Source organism: Gracilinanus agilis, chromosome 1 (assembly GCF_016433145.1).
Source record: "Gracilinanus agilis isolate LMUSP501 chromosome 1, AgileGrace, whole genome shotgun sequence".
NCBI lineage: Eukaryota > Metazoa > Chordata > Mammalia > Didelphimorphia > Didelphidae > Gracilinanus > Gracilinanus agilis.
Genome location: NC_058130.1, coordinates 381,183,678 through 381,201,579, shown reverse-complemented (window position 1 = coordinate 381,201,579; position 17,902 = coordinate 381,183,678). Strand labels below are relative to the sequence as shown.

Sequence of the window (17,902 nt, the reverse complement as noted above, 5' to 3'; positions counted from 1 at the left end):
ATATCTGTGGAGAGAATTTCCACTTTGGAAGTTATTTACATGAAGTTCTTTTGTCAGAGATCTGAACACCACAAAAATATAGAGATACTCTAATCTGGCTCAGGAACTGATAAGAATTCTAAATATATCTGGTTTTTAAAAATAATTGGTTTTTTACTTAAAATTTTTATGATGACTATTGTTCTTTGATCTCATCATGTGGCAATTTCGATTTATCCTTGATTTAAAATAAAATACATTTTTGGATATTTTCTATATCTCTAATATTTTATATATATGTGTATATATATATATTTTTGTGTTTCTGGTAGCCAGTTGATATTGGTATTTAATTATCGAGGACATCTCTAAAATAGAGGATCACTTTTGGAGCAGCTTTGTAACTAAAATTTAAGAAGTTCAATTGACTACAGAATTTATTATTTGGGTAGAACTAGGTATCTATGATGTTTATATCATTTTGAGACCAATAAAGCTGGTCTGTTAGGATAAATTTTCTGTTAATTGGCTCACCTTTTGCCCACAGAGTTGCACACGTGCTTGTATTTGGAAAAAAATCCATAGAGCAAAGTGATTTTAAAAATAGTTAATACCATATTTGGTGGTATACACTCTCTTGGTGATATTCTTTCTTTACCCAGGGTGTCTGAGGTTGGTTTGTTGATTGAGAGTTCTAAGACTAAAATTGATTGGGTGTCTAAACTAAGTCTGGCACTAGTATGATGAGTGAGCCCCTGGGAACAAAGGGCCATTGGTCTGCCTAAGGAGGTGTGAACTGTTATAAGTAAAGTTAATCAGATTGGAAAAACAGCAGGTTAACAAAGCTTCTGTACCAGTGTTGGGATTGTGCCCATAAGCAGTTAGGCTACTTCCAACTTGAATGACATAGGGAGATTCAAAAGAATCAATTTTTATTCTGAGTAGAGAATGATCTCTTATGATTAGTGTTTTGTTTGTTTAGTTCTGGAATGAGATTTTGATAATTTTTACCTTTAAATGGCTATCTGCTTTGGTAGTTATAGTAGTAGTAGTAGTAAAGTAAGTTTGGTACTTGCTTTTCAGTTATTATTAGAGAACTGTTTTGGCTAGTGATTCTACATTTTTATTCACTTCTTGGTGAATTCTTTCTCATTTCTCTTATTATGAGGAAATATTCATCTATGGCTGCATTCCTGTAGAACTAGGTACAGGTGATAAGTATCTGGAAAGTAAGACTTGATCATTTTATCTTTGAATAATTTAGAGCTCAGACCAGGCATTTTTACTTGAGATGATTACTTCTAGAATCCTTTCTACTTTGATATTTGTATGTATAGAATTGTCAATTCATTTTGTTTCTTGACTACTCAGTTTTTTCCATCAAACTTTTTAAATACTTGTTAGACTTTTATAGCTTTTATTAGAAATGCATTTCTTTTAAATTATTTTAGTTTTCTAGTGATGATGTCTAGCTGTAAGTAGCAGAATAATCTTTGAAAATTTGGAGTTAGGAACTGCCCCAGTGAATATGGGGAAGCCCATAATGGGGGCAAAAAAGCAGACTGTCCCACATTACAAATGAAATATTTTGTGGGAAAAGTTGTGTAAAGAATAAAGAATATTATCAGAAAAATACATGATTGGAAAAAACCTTCAGCCAGTAACAGTGAAAGTGAATGAGAACTAACGGATTGACAGTTTATGTATTCCTTTGGTATCCATGAAATGCGAAATGGAAGAAAGTCCTTAAAGCATATTCAGTGGACCCTTTGTGGCAAGTTTATGGAATGATATGTCTGAAAGTCTTAGAAGATTGGCAGGGATAAATAGATTATGCTCTTCATTATGGGAGGGAATTCAAAGCTTAGGAAAGTAAGTTGACTGAATAATCTGTTGTTTGGGCAGAACTAGGCATCTGTAATGTTTTTATTGTGGTAGATAAAAATGATCTGTCCAGTTAAACTTTCTGTCATGTGGTTAAACTTTTACCTAAAAAGTTGTACCCATAAAAGGAACTTATATTTAGCTAGAAATCTGTAAAGCCATTGAGAGAGAATACCGATATTGATGAGAAAACTCCATTGGAGTCTTAAGAGTTTTATGAGAGGTTAATTAGATACATAGAACCTATTTTTTATATTATATTAGATGATATTATACATCCTGATGATGATTGCTGTATCTTGTTTTTCTTAAGCATACTATAGTACATGCTTAATGAATACTTGATGTCTTGATAGCTTCCTTTGATGTATAGTTATTTATAATTAGAATCTGTTTCCAATTGTAGGAACAGTTTACTAGTAAGAGTTTATTATAGTCTGTTATGCTGTCTTAAATACTTATGGAGTGAAAACTAAGATATTGCAAGCACAAAGTAGAAACAAATTAAGATATAAAATACTTTGGTGAATCTTTGATTATTATTTACTCATAAAATTGTAATCCATCTACACTCTTTCATTCTGGGTGATGCTTCTCTATGTCTTTCCTCAAATCCTCCATAGAGGATCTATTCAACATTCTGGAGCACTTCCTATGACTCTTTTAAAATTCCTTGCATTCCAGTGCAGCATTTGGACAATCGATCTTTTATATCCCATTCTTATCATGTGACTGGCCCACCTCCTTTTTCAGTCATACATGTCCTTAAGATTTTGTCTTTTATGCTATTCCCTATATGTGAGCCATCACTGGTAACATGTTAATTGTATTTATAGTCACCATGCATCATTCTGTTTCCTTTGATTCAGCTATAAGTACTTTAACAGATTTCCTAGAGATACACAACAGTGTCATGTGTCAGTCCAAAACACTGCCAGCACCTCTTTTCAGACTCCAGTTAGAGGTATTCCAAGAGCCCTGGGAATAGCTTCTCTTAGTATGGTGTGTAAATGCTTACTATATGATTTTAAATGTCTTCGTCATGGACATTTCAGGATTTATTATTATTATATATTATTATTAATATTAATAAAATATCTATAGTAGAGTAAGAGTGTAAAGAAATTGGATTTTTGCAGTAGCAGGTGGCTTAGAACCATTGAAAGGAATGCAATTTCTCAAACATGATTTAGTTGATTCTACTACTGAGTATTGTACCTTCTGCCAGGGTCTGACTGCCTTTCTAAACAAGATATAGTCCCTAAACCAAGTGCTGTTGTGCTGTGCTATGACAACAGAATTCTTTTATTGAACTCCTATGCTGAGTCAAACAGTTCCCTTCTTTTTAGGGAATGAGTACTTTGGCAGGGGCTATATGCCACAGGTTCCTCCTCTCCTCCAAGGAAGAGTTGTGCTGTTCCCCGTGTTCTCCGCGTTCCCTCCCCCGCCCTCCGGTTTATATCTAAGTTCTGGTAGCTGTTGTCTGCAATCCTCCAAGACATTTCTGGCTTGCAGTTTTTCTCTTCTTCCCAATTCCTATCCACATGGTAGGGAATTTAGCATTCATATTGATATTCTCTCAAGCACCCTAACCTTTCCATTCCTCAACTTACTCATTTCCCATGACCTGGTCCTGTACCCTATTTCCACCACACCTAAAGATGATCATCTCTTTGATCATGGTATCATCCGCAAGATGCTGTACCACTCTCATATTCATGATCTCTGAAATTCCCTTAGCTGACCAGTCCATTGATATTCCATCTCTTCGATCTCTTCCTCTGCCTCTAGGTACCAAACCCTGTCATTTGTCCACACTTTATTCTCCAGTACTTTCCATTCTCTCCTCTGCTATCACTTCAGCATTAACTACTCTCTCTTCCTTTTTTCCATCTTGACCACTTGGTGACCCAGTTTGACTCTCTCCCATCCCGTATTCTTTTCATATCACCACTTGCACTGAGTTAAGCCTCAATCTTGACTCACTCCCAGTATCCACCATCTTCATTCCTATGCATGTATTGCTAACTGAAAGTAGAGAATCATGCAACTGTCCTGATTGAGTCCACTATAGATTCATGTTATATAACTACAATGGCCCTCATTGCTGCCAGGCAATTGTTTTTCACCCTCCTAATGAACTCAACACAGAGGCTCTTCCAAACCTTTTCATCCTTCCTCAAACCTTCTGTGGTTCTCCCTTTCCCCACCTGAACCTTGTTGTATTTTTTTACTGAAAAAATGGAGACATTTGCTGAGAGTTTCCTCTTTTCCTTTGCTTTTCATCTAATATTTTTCAGATGTCACTTCTGCCGCTATCTCCCTCACCACTGTTTCACATGAAGAGGTGGCCCTTCCCTTTAGGTAATCCCTTTACCTGAACAAGCATTCCCATTCCATCTCCTCTCCTCCAACAGATTGCCCTCCTTGTTGTCCCCACTATCACTTATATTCAGTCTCTTTCTCTCTACCAGCTCTTTCCTTAATGCCTATAAATGTGCCCATGCCTCTCTCATCCTCACAAAACTCACTTGATTTATCCATTCCTTCTAACTCTTGTCCTATATCTTTTCTGTCTATCATGGCTAAATTTCTTGAAAAGGTTGTTTACAATAGGTGTCTCCACTCACTCTCTTCTTCCTCTTAACTCTACAGTCTGGTACCTGTCTTTATCATTCAGATAAAATTATTCTCTCTAAAGTTACCAATGATATTTTATTTGCTTAATCCAGTGGCCTTTTCTTAATCCTCATCCTTCTCAATTGCTTCGAAAGCCTTTGACACTGCCAGCCACTGTTTTTCTTGATACTGTGTACTCTCTGGATTTTCATGACAATGTTCTTTCCTTGTTCCCATACCTATCTGACTACTCCTTCTTAGTTTCATTTCCTGGATCTTTACCTTGGTTCTGCCCACTAACAGGATGTCCCACAGGACTCTGTCTAGGGCCCTCTTTTTCCTTGATACTATTTCATTTGGTGCTCCCATCAGCTCATGTGATTTGCAGATCTACTTATCTAGTCCTAACCTGTTTATTGACACCTTGTCTTAAATCTCCAACTACTTTTCAGACCTCTCAAACTGGCTATCCTGTACTCATCTTATGCTCAACATATCCAAAACTGAACTCATCATCTTAACCCCAAATTCTTCTTCCAAATTTTCATATCATAATTGAGGATACCACCTTCCTTCTGATCCCCCAGACTCCTCACTCTCTTAATTCTTATGTCCATTATGTTGTCAAGGCCTGGCTGTTTTAGTTTTGTAACATCCCTTCAATATGCCCCTTTCTCTCCTTTTTTTACTGTCATTGTGCTGGTTCAGGGCCTCTTCCCCTCATGCTTAGGTTATTGCAATAGCTCACTAATTGGCCTCCTTGCCACAAAGCTCTTTCCATTATAGTCCAAAGCCTTCACAATCCTTTATGTAACCTAGTCCCCCTCATCCTTTCAGTCTTTTGATGCTTTACAAATCTCTTCTTTTTAAGACCCCACAGATATAAACCTCAGAGCTGCTATTCAAACCCAGTGCTTCTGGTTCCAGATTCGCTGCCATTCATTGACTGGTAGAAGGAGTTTCCTCACTGGGAATTGCTTTCATGAATGAAATATATATACCTAGTCCCTTCAAAATTAGTTGATGTATATAGAAAAAAATTCTATATGTAAACAGAAAATTTACTTGCTTAACTGTAAAAATACCAAAAAAAGATATCCCCATTGTGACTAAAGAAGTACTTATTTACCTTTTTTGTCTTCATTGAGGATATTTTATGTCTATATATTTCATTTGAAGTCTTTTATCCTGAAAACTTTCTCACAGTGATTATGATTTTTGGTGTGTTGCCTCATCATTTTTCCCTTCTCTTAAAGCCTTTTAAAAATCTGCCTTGTGCTTTTTTGGTGAATATTCTCCCCATTTCCAAGCAGTGAAGAAGCTTTAGGTCTCTAGAAATAAATGGTTTTATCTGAGTGTTTTCTTTTCCTTACAGTCACCAAATTAAGTCACTACAGTACAGCAGCACAGGAGATGTAATTCTTGTCGTTTCTGGAAACTCTCAGGCCAAAGTGCTTGACAGAGACGGCTTCCTAGTGATGGAATGTGTGAAAGGAGACCAATATATTGTGGACATGGCCAACACCAAGGTAAGCACCAATATATAATGAACTCTAAAATAGACTCATCACTCTATTAATTTCTTTTTTTCTCTTCACCATTTCATATTTTATTTTTTGACAACAATTATGCATAAAAACAATATCCAACATTTAAAAAAAATTTTGAGTCTTGGATTTTCTCTCCCATGTCTAAGAGATGTGTAAGCAATCTTATATAAATTTTGCATGTACAATCATATAAAACGATTTCCATTTTGATCCTTCTATGGAACTAAACTCAAACAAACAACTGAAATTAAAATAGTAAAAAATTTTTTCTTTGGTCTGGATTCATACTTCATCAGTTCTTTCTCTGGAAACAGATTAAAAAAAGTTTTTTTAAACCCTTAACCTTCTGTCTTGGAACCAAGGCAGAAGAGTGGTAAGGGTTAGGTAATGGGGGTTAAGTGACTTGCCCAGGGTCACACAGCTAGGCAGTGTCTGAGGCCAGATTTGAACCTAGGACCTCCCATCTCTAGGCCTGGCTCTCAATCCATTGAGCTACCCAGCTGCCCTCAGAAAAAATTTTTTATTATTATGAGTCCTTTGAGATTGTTTTGTGTCATTATGTTGTTGAGAATAACTCAATTCACAGTTGTTCTACATATAATATTTCTGTCATAATGTGCAGTGGTTCTCCTGATCCATTAATTTCTTAAAAAGTAAATCATGGCTGTATTTACTTACTTGGTTTGTGTTCTTGTTATTAAAGACCAAATTGTATCTTTACTTTTCTTATTGGAATGTAAGTGGTAGAATAATTCATAAAATCTTTTCATTCTTGTTTTAATTTTCCAGAAGGGTAAAATCTTATTTAAAGGGATGTTCTACTGTGAGAGGAGAAACACAGAGGAAAAACAACTGCTTGAACACATGGGCTGATGGGGATATTATTGGGGATGAAGACATTAAATGATAACTCTAGTCCAATGATCAATAATATGGAATTAGGTCTTAATCAATGATAAATGTAAAACCCAGTGGAATTGTGTGTTGGCTAAGAGGGTTAAGGGGGTTTGGGGAGAGGGAAAGAACATGAAACATGTAACTATGAGAAAATACTCAAAATAAAAATAAAAAAATATACAAAAAATAAAGAGATGTTCTATAGGACACCAAAGTATTTTGTTGTAGGAAAATTTTATTAAAATGTAATGATAGGGGGCAGCTGGGTAGCTCAGTGGATTGAGAGCCAGGCCTAGAGACGGGAGGTCCTAGGTTCAAATCCGGCCTCAGACACTTCCCAGCTGTGTGACCCTGGGCAAGTCACTTGACCCCCATTGCCTACCCATACCACTCTTCCACCTATAAGTCAATACACAGAAATTAAGGGTTTAAAATTAAAAAAAAAAAAAATGTAATGATAGAAATACCTAGAACTTAGTCATTGAAGCGTGGATTCCCATTCTCTCTGTAGAGACAAACCAGTGATATTAGATTTTGAAAAATCTATTCATATTTTTTTATATTCTACTGGATTTTTTCCCTCCAGGATGGTTTTTCTTCCAGGATGGAGGTGAAGAGGTTAGGAAACTGTTTTAGAGATTTAAGTAGGTTTTCTCTGTTGTGGTGGTTGATGTTTTGGAATGAAAGATACTGGAATATGAGATATTCTCACTTGTGGAAATGATATAGACTGCATGGTAGAACAATAACAAAAAAGATCTTGATCTACAGTACTAATAGAAATATAAAAACAGAACCATCAAGACGGTCCCTGCATTGAAGGAGTTCATTCTCTTATTGAGCAAGAATAATGGCAGGGATTCTGGTAAGTGCTAAGGTATTTAGGTTACATCAGTAGGCCAGATGACAGCTGGAAGTCTTGAGGTTATAGAGATGGGGCATATTGTAAGGATGGTCTTCTATCTCACTAGAAGAAATTGTAAGGGGTAAAAACGGGTTTTCATTGGATAAATATTAAAAGGTTTGGTTGCCAGGGAATTGAATAATTATCAATCTCCAATTAAAGAATAACCTCAAGTCAAAATGACTGAAGAAAGAGAGAAATTAAGAAATTTAAAGAGAGGATAAAGTAAGATAATTAACCTGACAAACTAAATAATTCGCTTAGGTCCTTGATGTAACTCAAGCAGATCTAACTAGTCCTCAATTGGAAAAGAGCCAAGCCTTGAGCTGAGGGCTGAGGCCCGAAGGCCCCAGAGGTGTATGAAGCAAAAGCTTCAGTCACAGAGTCTCTTTTGAAAGGGAAATTCCTTAAGAGAAGTTCAGGAAGATTCAGTCTGTACACTCACCACGTGGAATTCCAAAGAAAAGATTTAAGAACAGTCTCACTAAGATCTTAAGGTCCCAGGTCCGGGTCACAAAATCAGAAGCACTCCTTCAGGTCCCGTTCACGAACCAGAAGAGAGAAGCTGAGCTCACTGAACTCTCTTTTAAAGGGGCTTCTTATTCGTCACTTCCTGTGCCTTCCTCCTAGTTTACGTGTCCAATCACAACAGCCGCTTTTCTTAGGACTTCCCAGGAAGCAGTCAGTAAATTCTGATTTGTCACCCACTCTAGCACACGTTGGTCACAGACCTCCCAACTTGTGAGTGAAGTGGAGATGTTTTCACCTTTGGTGATTAAATCTAAAGATGGGCAGGGTAGATTCAATCTAATTATCACAAAATGGAGATGGTGACTAGTATGGTGCAGTGAGTGCTGGGTTTGCAGTCCTGATTCCTGAATTCATATTTGGCCTCAGATCCTTACTAGATTCATGATCCTAGTCAAGTCACTTAACCCTGTTTGCCTCAGATTCCTCTTTTGTAAAATGAACTGGAGAGGGAAACAACAAAGTACCTCCAGCATCTTAACCACGAAAATCCCAAATAGGGTCATGAAGAGTCATACATGATTAAAAATGACTGGACACCAAAAATCTTATTCAAGTTGTATGACCAATCAAACTGCCTCTGTGTATTCTGGGTACTCCAGACAAGAGAGAGTGGGAGAGGAAGATAAAGGAAGGGGGAATAAAGGATTCTAGAGTTGGTAGAAAGAATTTCTGCTGCCCAGCCATTCTAGATGGGAAATATCTATCTTTATATACCTATCATCTCTGTCTCTGCCTCTTTCTTGTTTGCTCTCTTTCTCCTTCTTCCCTGCTCCCATCTATAAATATATATATATTTAAACCCTTACCTTCCATCTTAGCATCAATACTGTGTATTGACTCCAAGGCAGAAGAGTGGCAAGAGCTAGGCACTGGGGGTTAAGTGACTTGCCCAAGAGTCACATAGCTGGGAAGTGTCTGAAGCCAGATTTGAACCTAGTACTCCTGTCTCTGAGCCTGGCTCTCAATCCACTGAGCCACTCAGCTGCCCCCTCCTGTTCCTATATTTTTAAGAGATTGATGGTACATATGGAGATTAGAGACAAGCAGTGGAAACTGACTTGTCTGTCCCATTGATTATTATGAATATGTTTTCCAAGGAATATATTGGAAAGTAGGGGTCAGACAATCAGAATTGGAACAGGGGATCTATAACAGTTGCAGAATTTTAAGTCCCTCATTAAATGTTTTCAGTTTGCAACCCATAAAAATCTGCTCTAAATCTGTTCTCCAAATGGAGTTTTGGGGAAAAACATTCTAGGTTTCTTCCCTTGAAAGTGCTTCTCATATCTTGCCCCATATTTCATAGAGTCAATAAATTAGAAAGCATTTATTAATCAACTCTTGTGAATCAATGAAAAATTAGTGAGTTAAAAAGGAATAAAAGGAAGAGAACTTAATAAAGATATAATGGTATTATAATTTAGCTGAAAAATGAACCAAAACATTATGTTTGCATCATATGCAAGTTATGTGGACACAGGAATCAACTATAAGAAATTTTCAAATGCATTCTTACATATTGTTGGATATGGAGTTTGGGAAAATCTCTTACCAGAAGAAATAGATTGAGATTGTTTTTCATAACTTTGAACCATACAGAAGCCAATATTCCATTTTCTCTTTTGGTTTAGAGTTGTTAGAGGAAGCAAGACTGGGAAAGTTTTAAAAGGGTATTCAAATTCTTGTGTTTTGACTCTGTTGTGAGTTAGAAAGTTTTGTATCAGCTTGTTTAGTTCAGGATATTTTGCAGAATTTAACAATTCTCATTTGACAGATTGTAAGATTTATTATTGTTGTTTTTTAAACACAGTGTAGAATTTTCTCTCCTGACGATTCACTGCCCTGATATTTGATGGCATTTTATTTAGCCTCATTGTGAGGTTAATTGATACCTTGTATACATTTCGGATATAATATTCCATAAAAAAATATTACAAGAGAAGGGAAATGCCATGAGGTATATGAAGAAGAGGAATCCAAGGCTTCTGTCTTGGAATGAATATCGAACTCATTTTAAGTCTTATAATTCTCTTGAATACGAATACTACATAGAGAAGCTGTGTGGTATTGTAAAGAGAGGGATGAGACTTGGTGTCAGGAAAAGTGGGATTGTAATTCTGCCTTTGACGTTGTTGCCTGTGTGGCCATGAACCCGATAAACTCCGAGTAATTCTTTCAGACCATACTTGTAAATGAGATGCTGATGGTAATTAGAGGAAGGTGTTTACACACAGTTCGAATAAAAAAAAATTTATACTGAACATCAAATGTCATGAACTTCCTGTAGTCGTCCCATAGAGGATTTTACACATGAGGGAACTGAAGTTGAAGGGTAATTTCACAAAATTCCCATAGCTTGGTTGATTCAGAGCTAGGACTTCTATGTCTAGGCCGGTGGCTTTTGGTCACAGTCCTGGTGAGATTAGGAGAGATGAATTGTGATGGAGGACAAAAAAAATTTAAAGGAAGTGCTAGGGTAATTATTAAATTACAAAGTAATTATGATTATACTATAATTTTCTCTAGGATGTTATTTTTGTACTGATAGGAACCTTTTTAACAGAAACAAAGGTTCCTATTTTTCTTCTGTTTTGCCCAGAGGGAAATATAGTTAATAGGCCATTTTTATGTCTAAGAAATGGTATTCATATTTTGGTTGCAGTTCCTGGCTTGAGAGGTTAGATTTGATAAGTAAAGAATAATTTTTTTCAGGAGTAACTGCCTGAATGAGGCAAATCTTTACTTTTAATCTCTGTTCTGAGTCCAAGAATAATTAACAACTTCTGGATTTACTGTAAAATTTAGGAAATAAGACATTTAAAAAATGTATCCAATTAAAATCTAAATAGCACATGCTTTGAGTAATTAGCTCTTAATTTTGCATTGATTAAATTGTTTATATTTCTCATAGTTTGCCTATTTTATTTGAAATTTTTGTGTGTCTATATTATATAATGTATAAATATATGTATATGTGAATATCTATATATGTTGTGTATATTTGTATATTATATGCCTGTGCATATTTATGCATATATATATATATATGTGTGTGTGTGTGTGTGTGTGTGTGTGTGTGTGTGTGTGTGTATATTAGTATGGTACAGTTAGTTGGCCTTATGCCCCGTTGTTCTAAATAAGAAATCATCCATTTACTAGAACCACAGGGTCAAAGAGTAAGAGATCTTCTGGTCTAGTCCTTTATGTACTGGAGGAGGAAGCTGAGGCTAGACTAAGCTCATAAGGAATGAGTGGCTGAGCCTGATCTCAAGCCTGTGTTTTCAGACCTGGGCCCAGAGCTCTTTTCATTGCACCTCTAGATAATCTGTTGAGACTTTGGTAGGAAACTCCATTGAATTATTTATGACCTTCTCATGAGGTTCGTGATCTGACTGGTGCTTCATATTTTCAAATTTGGAAACAAGTCTTTAAATAAAGCTTTAAAGTCTCTACACTGTATTATTGCACCTGGGCCTTTTTTAATTAAAACAAATTTTTTTTTTTATTTTAAACCCTTAACTTCTGTGCATTGACTTATAGGTGGAAGAGTGGTAAGGGTAGGCAATGGGGGTCAAGTGACTTGCCCAGGGTCACACAGCTGGGAAGTGTCTGAGGCCAGGTTTGAACCTAGGACCTCCCATCTCTAGGCCTGGCTCTCAATCCATTGAGCTACCCAGCTGCCCCTACCCTGGACCTTTTTTATTACTCAGTTGTACATTTGTAGTTTTGGAATGTTGCCACTAGGTGGCGGAGATGTACCAGTCAAATGGTCTCATCCTCTTTAAGATTGCATTTTTGTTTTAAATTTCTTTTCACTTATAATGTCAATACTGATTAAATCCTTGTACTCACAGAAATTTATAATTATGAACAAAGTGACAGATGACAAAAAGGATGGCTGTGTATATTCATATTTCTTGTAAATTTTAAGGTAACAAAGGATGGCTGTGTATATTCATATTTCTTGTAAATTTTAAGGTAACATTTCTTCCTTGAGATTTAGATTGTTTTATCTTTTACTGCCTACACACATTTGTAACCTTGACCTTTCTATATTGGTTGGTCTTAAAAATATCTCTTCTTTAAAACCAGTAAAGTAATATTAACCACTTTTATTATTTACATCTTCCAAAAATGACAAATTTGATAATAATCAACATAAAACAATTAGGAAATAGGAATACATAATAAAGAACAAAATTCTGCATAAAAATATTTGCTTTTAATTTATTTCTATTTTTAAAAGTTTTGTTGGTGCGTTTTGCTATTCCATAACATTTGTAGGTCTTCCACTTAATGAGATGTCTTTTGTAATAAAATAAAACAGTTAAATAATTAAAACTGGTACAAGTATGAAAGTAAATGGAACACTCTACCTTTGTACCAGTCCCCACCACTCTAAAAAAATAAATGAACAAGGGGAAGCTAGGTGACTCAGTAGATTGAGATGGAAGATCCTGGGTTCAGCTTTGGCTTCAGACACTTCATAGCTGTATGACCCTGGGCAAGTCACTTAACCCTTGTTGCCTACCCCTTATTGCCCTTTTGTCTGTTGGAACTGATACACAGTATTGATTCTAAAATGGAAGGTAAGGGTTTTTTAAATAAGCGAATAAATAAACCGAAATCTATTTTTTCTCCCTATACTCCTTCCAATTGGAGGAAAAAAGAGAAAAAAAATTTCCTTGTATTCAGTCAAGCAAAACAGGTTTCTTCAGTGGCTGTGTTAAAAGAGATATGATTTATTTTGTACCCTAAATCCATCATCTGTCATGGACAGCATATTTTGTTATCCATATTCTGAATTCATGAATGTTCAATATGTTGATAATAATTCTTTCAACTTTAAAAACTTTTTTACTATTGTTATTGAATGAATTATTTTTATTCTTCTGCACATTTCATTCTTAATAAGTTTACAAATGAATATAAAAGTCCTCAAAATTGTTCATTTTTATAATGTTAAAATATATATGTATATATATTTTTGCTGGGTTTATTTACTGTATTTTTCCACATCTTTTTGAAATCATCTATTCTTCATTTCTTATACTATAGTTTAGTACTTTACATTCATATATCACACATTATTTAGCCTCCTTAATCGATAGACATCCTCTTTGTTTCTAGTTTTTTTGCCACCACAAAAATTGCTGCTGAAAATATTTTTATACACAAAGAACTTTTTCCTTTTACTTGGATCTATTTTGAGTATAGCCCTAGCAGTGATATACCTGTGTCAAAGGGCACGTACATTATCTAGTAACTTTTTGTACATAATCCCAAATTGTTTTCCAATGGCCCATACAAAATGGTTGTACCCAATCAAGTTTGCTAACAGTACATCAATTTGCCTGTTTTCTCAGAGTACCTTATATTTTATACAAAAATGAATCTAAATGGGTACATGATTAACATCTAAAAGTTCATATCATAAACGAATTAGAAAAACATGGAATAAATTACCTATCAGATCCATGGTAGGAGAAGAGTTCATTACCAAATAAGGAATAGAGAGGATCATAGCAGATAAAATAAATAATTTTAATTGCATAAAATTAAAATAGGTTTTGCACAAACAAATCTAATAAAACTGATTAAAAAGGAAATAATTGAGAAAAAATCTGAGCAGAAAGTTTCTTTGACAAAAACGTTATTTATATATTATGTATAAAAGACCGATTAAATTTATAAGAAAAAAAGCCATTTCTGAAATGCTATGTAATGGTATAAGGACATGAACAAACAATTTTTAAGGGAAGAAACCCAAACTATCTATAGCCACGTGAAAAATTGCTCCAAATTACTCTAATTTGAGAAATATAAATTAAAGCAAATATGAAATTCCATCCTGTACCCATAAGAGTGGCAAAGATGACAAAAGAGAAAATTTCAAAAACTTAAATTTTTGGTATAGTATAAGCACACATATTTTGGCCAAAATAAACCCATCCAAAAATGTTTACTCAGCCTTGAACCTGGAGTCAGGAAGACTGTAGTTCAAATCCAGCCTAAGACACTAGCTTTCTGACCTTGGACAAGTCTCTTAACCTCTGTCTACCCTAGTTTTCTTAGACATAAAATGGGGATAATAGTAGCATCTGTTTCCTAGGATTTGAGAGGAGGATAAAATATGATTATATTTGTAAAGTCAATTGCAAATGTTAAAGTACTTAATGAATACTAATTATTGTTATTATCCCCTTTAATGTCTGTTTTAAGTTTTACTAATCTTTGTTTCCTTTAAAATTTTAGTAATTGTGATCAGATTGTATACAATTTTAGTTCTATTGATCTTACTTTTGCTTATAATTTATAGGTTTTACTGTTTTTCATTGTATTCCTTACAATAATTTTTTGTGGTCCTGTAGTATTTCATTGTATGATATTAATTTACCATCATGTATTTAGCCATTTTCTATTCATTGAATATATGGTTGTTTCCTTTTTTTGGGGGGCCATTTCAAATAAAGTAGCCGGGAATGTTTTTGTACAGATCAATTCTTTTTCTCCTTCTTATGATTTTATTTAGGATAAAATACTAATATTGGTACCGTAGGCTTAAAGGTATGATTGGTTTTTTGATTCATTTTACATGACCATGTTACTCTCCAAAATGTTTATATCACTCTTCATCTCTGCCAGTTGCTCTAAGTTCAGTAATATCATATTCTTATAAAAGCAGTGTTAAAATCTCCCATTATTATTGATATCTTAGCTGTTTATTTTTGTAAGAGTCTGGGATTTTCATTAAAACATATTATTTTAGGATAACTAAATGCATATTTATTTAAAATCTTTATCATTTTGTAGCTTTTTTCATATACTATAATGCCTTTATTTCTCTCTAGTAGTATTTTTTGATTGTAGTTAAACTTTTCTGATGTCTTTAGTCTCACTGTATTTTTTTTTTTTTTTTGGTGACGGCGATAGTATGGCTAAAAAACCTTTGAGTTTTTAAATCTCTTTAAGTCTTTCTGGATTAAATGTTTCCTGTTAGATGCATATTGTTCATTTTTTATTTTAATCCAACCTGTGACTCTTGACCATTTACATTTAGGTTTATATGAATGTTAGGGTTGTCATTGATTCTATCATTCTGATCAGAAGGAAATGCTTGCTTTCTTATTCTTAATATTTTAAATATTTTGGCCATTGCACTAAAACAAAACTCTTTTAATAACTATGGAATTTTTTTTTTAACTTGGAACTCCCTTTTATTCATGATTGGTGGTTGCCTTTTCACTTTACTTCTTTTGATTCTCTACCCCTTTATTTTTCTCTCATTCTCTGAAATAGCATTCTGAAACATTTAATGATTAAATGAATACATTACTTTGAGAATTCTCACATCTTCTCAGAAACTAGTTTATCTTGATTTCAGAAATGAAAATTTTTATATTTGTATTTTATTCTGAGTTTAAGCACAAAACTCTTAACTCTTTCCACATTATAAAGTTTGAATACTTTTTTCAAATGTCCATCCTTTCAGTCAAAAAGCATAAAGAAATTCTCTAGGTAGATAATTCTTGAGTCCTCATTCCCAATGAAATTATGTAAGGTCCTTGAGGACCAGGACTCTTCTTTATTTTTTTTTTGTGTGTCCTCAGTGCCTAGCATAATACCCTGCATATAGTAGTTGCTTAATAAATACTTATTGAAATGAATTAAATATATGTGCCATGCTTCTTAATTTTTGTGCTTCAGCTTCTTTAATCCTCATTTATTTTCCTTGAGTAATCTACTGTGATTTTGGCTAAGGAATTTCTCTATTTCTTTGGACAGTTTTAAGTATTTTTTCTCCATTAAATTTTAAGGTCGACGTTTAACCATACATTGTCCTATGGGGCTCACAGAGAGTTTGGAGCAGAGAAGTGATATAATCAGATGTTCGCATAAAGAGAAAATTAAATCTTAAGTTGTTACTTTTCAAGGTCCTGTTATATTTCGTTGTCTATTCTTTTCTTTCTTGGAAATGTTCTTTGATAGTTTCCTGGAATGTGCTAAGTTTATTTTTTCCTTCTAAGTCTCCTGAGATGTCAGTAATCCTGAGATTGCTATTTCATGATCTCTCTTCCAAATCTGAATCTTTACTTTTTCTAATTCTAAAGGTAATTCTGTGATTCATAGAGCCTGTGTTTCTAGTTGCTCTGTATTATGTGCAGTTAATTTTTTGCCACTTCTACTAAGAAAACAAGTGAACATAAATCCTGATAGTTTATGTGTCTTTACTGCCTGTTGGTTTTTTGTGTGACAAAACTCCCTTCCTCTAGTTTTTTTTGAAGTGAGAATTTAAAGGTTCAGACTAATCAACTCCCAGAACACAACTTTTAACTTGTTTTGTTTGACGATTCCAAAGAGTAAATTCAGTGTGGATAACATATACAACTATTATGAACAGCTAGGTGGTGCAGTGGTTACTGTGCTAGACCTGGAGTCAGGAAGAATCCTCTTCCTGAGTTCAAATATGGCCATAGGCACTTAACTAGCTATTTTACTCTCATTAAGTTACTTAATCCTGTTTGCCTCAGTTTCTTCATCTATAAAATAAGATGGAAAAGGAAATGGCAAACCACTTTGCTGTCTTTGCCAAGAAAACTCCAAATGTGATCACAAGGAGTCAGACAATAACTGAAAGCAACTGAACAGCAACAACTATGTATAACTTTCCTGAAAACTAGGCTGTCAATGGCACTTGGTAGAAATGATGCAAGAATTACTTTGAATATTTAAAAAAAATTCAGGGATGAACTGGTCAGATTAAATACCTTAAAATTATGTACTGACTGTTGCTTAACTGTTTATATTTTTTACAAAAAAGAGTTCACTGGGCAGGTGGGTAAGGATTGATAGTATTGGGATTTTGAAAGAAAAAAGTTAAAGGGAAATGAATGGTCTCAAAACAAAAATAAACAACATTAAGTGTTTAAAAAATTATGCACTGAGCTTCCATAAAGTGATTCTTTTTGAAATTGAGTACATTACTTTGAACATATTACTATTATTTTGAAGATAGAGCATTTAATTTCTTATAAAGAAAATAAGATAAATATTATGGAATACATATCTCACTAATGCTCCCCCACTGAGTATGTACTTGGTTTCTGCAAAAAATCTTTTAAATAAAGTCTTACTTTGGCAGCCTTAGTTATTTAAAGAAAAAATTTGAGATGTAATTTTGTCTACTTCTGATTTAAGATATATTTAGTAGATTAAAAAAAGTAGGAACAGAGCTTTATCTTTTTACCCACAGTTTCTTCTTATGTCTAGTTATGAAAAAAGTATAATTCTGATTTCAAAGGCTTCTGGAGCACAGCAACAGAATGCTCTTGTTGGTGTTGATTCAACTGATTATCATTATTTTTTGACTCTATCCAGATCTGACTAACTTTCTCAGAACTTATTCTTTGCCTATATCTAGACTTTACTTCCTGTTATTTTTTTTGTTATTTTTTTGTTATTTTTTTCAAACATTTATTAATATTCATTTTTAACATGGTTACATGATTCATGCTCCTCCTTCCCCCCCCCCCCCCCC

General features: G+C 34.3%; 1 protein-coding gene across 1 annotated transcript in view; it reads left to right on the top strand.

The window, feature by feature from the left end:
• WDR70 (WD repeat domain 70) overlaps positions 1–17,902 on the top strand; it is a 333,473-nt gene that overhangs the window by 65,882 nt on the left and 249,689 nt on the right. Inside the window, exon 7 of the mRNA XM_044664295.1 lies at positions 5,858–6,011. Within this exon, the coding sequence (XP_044520230.1) occupies positions 5,858–6,011 (154 nt within the window). The remainder of the gene's footprint in view (positions 1–5,857; positions 6,012–17,902) is intronic.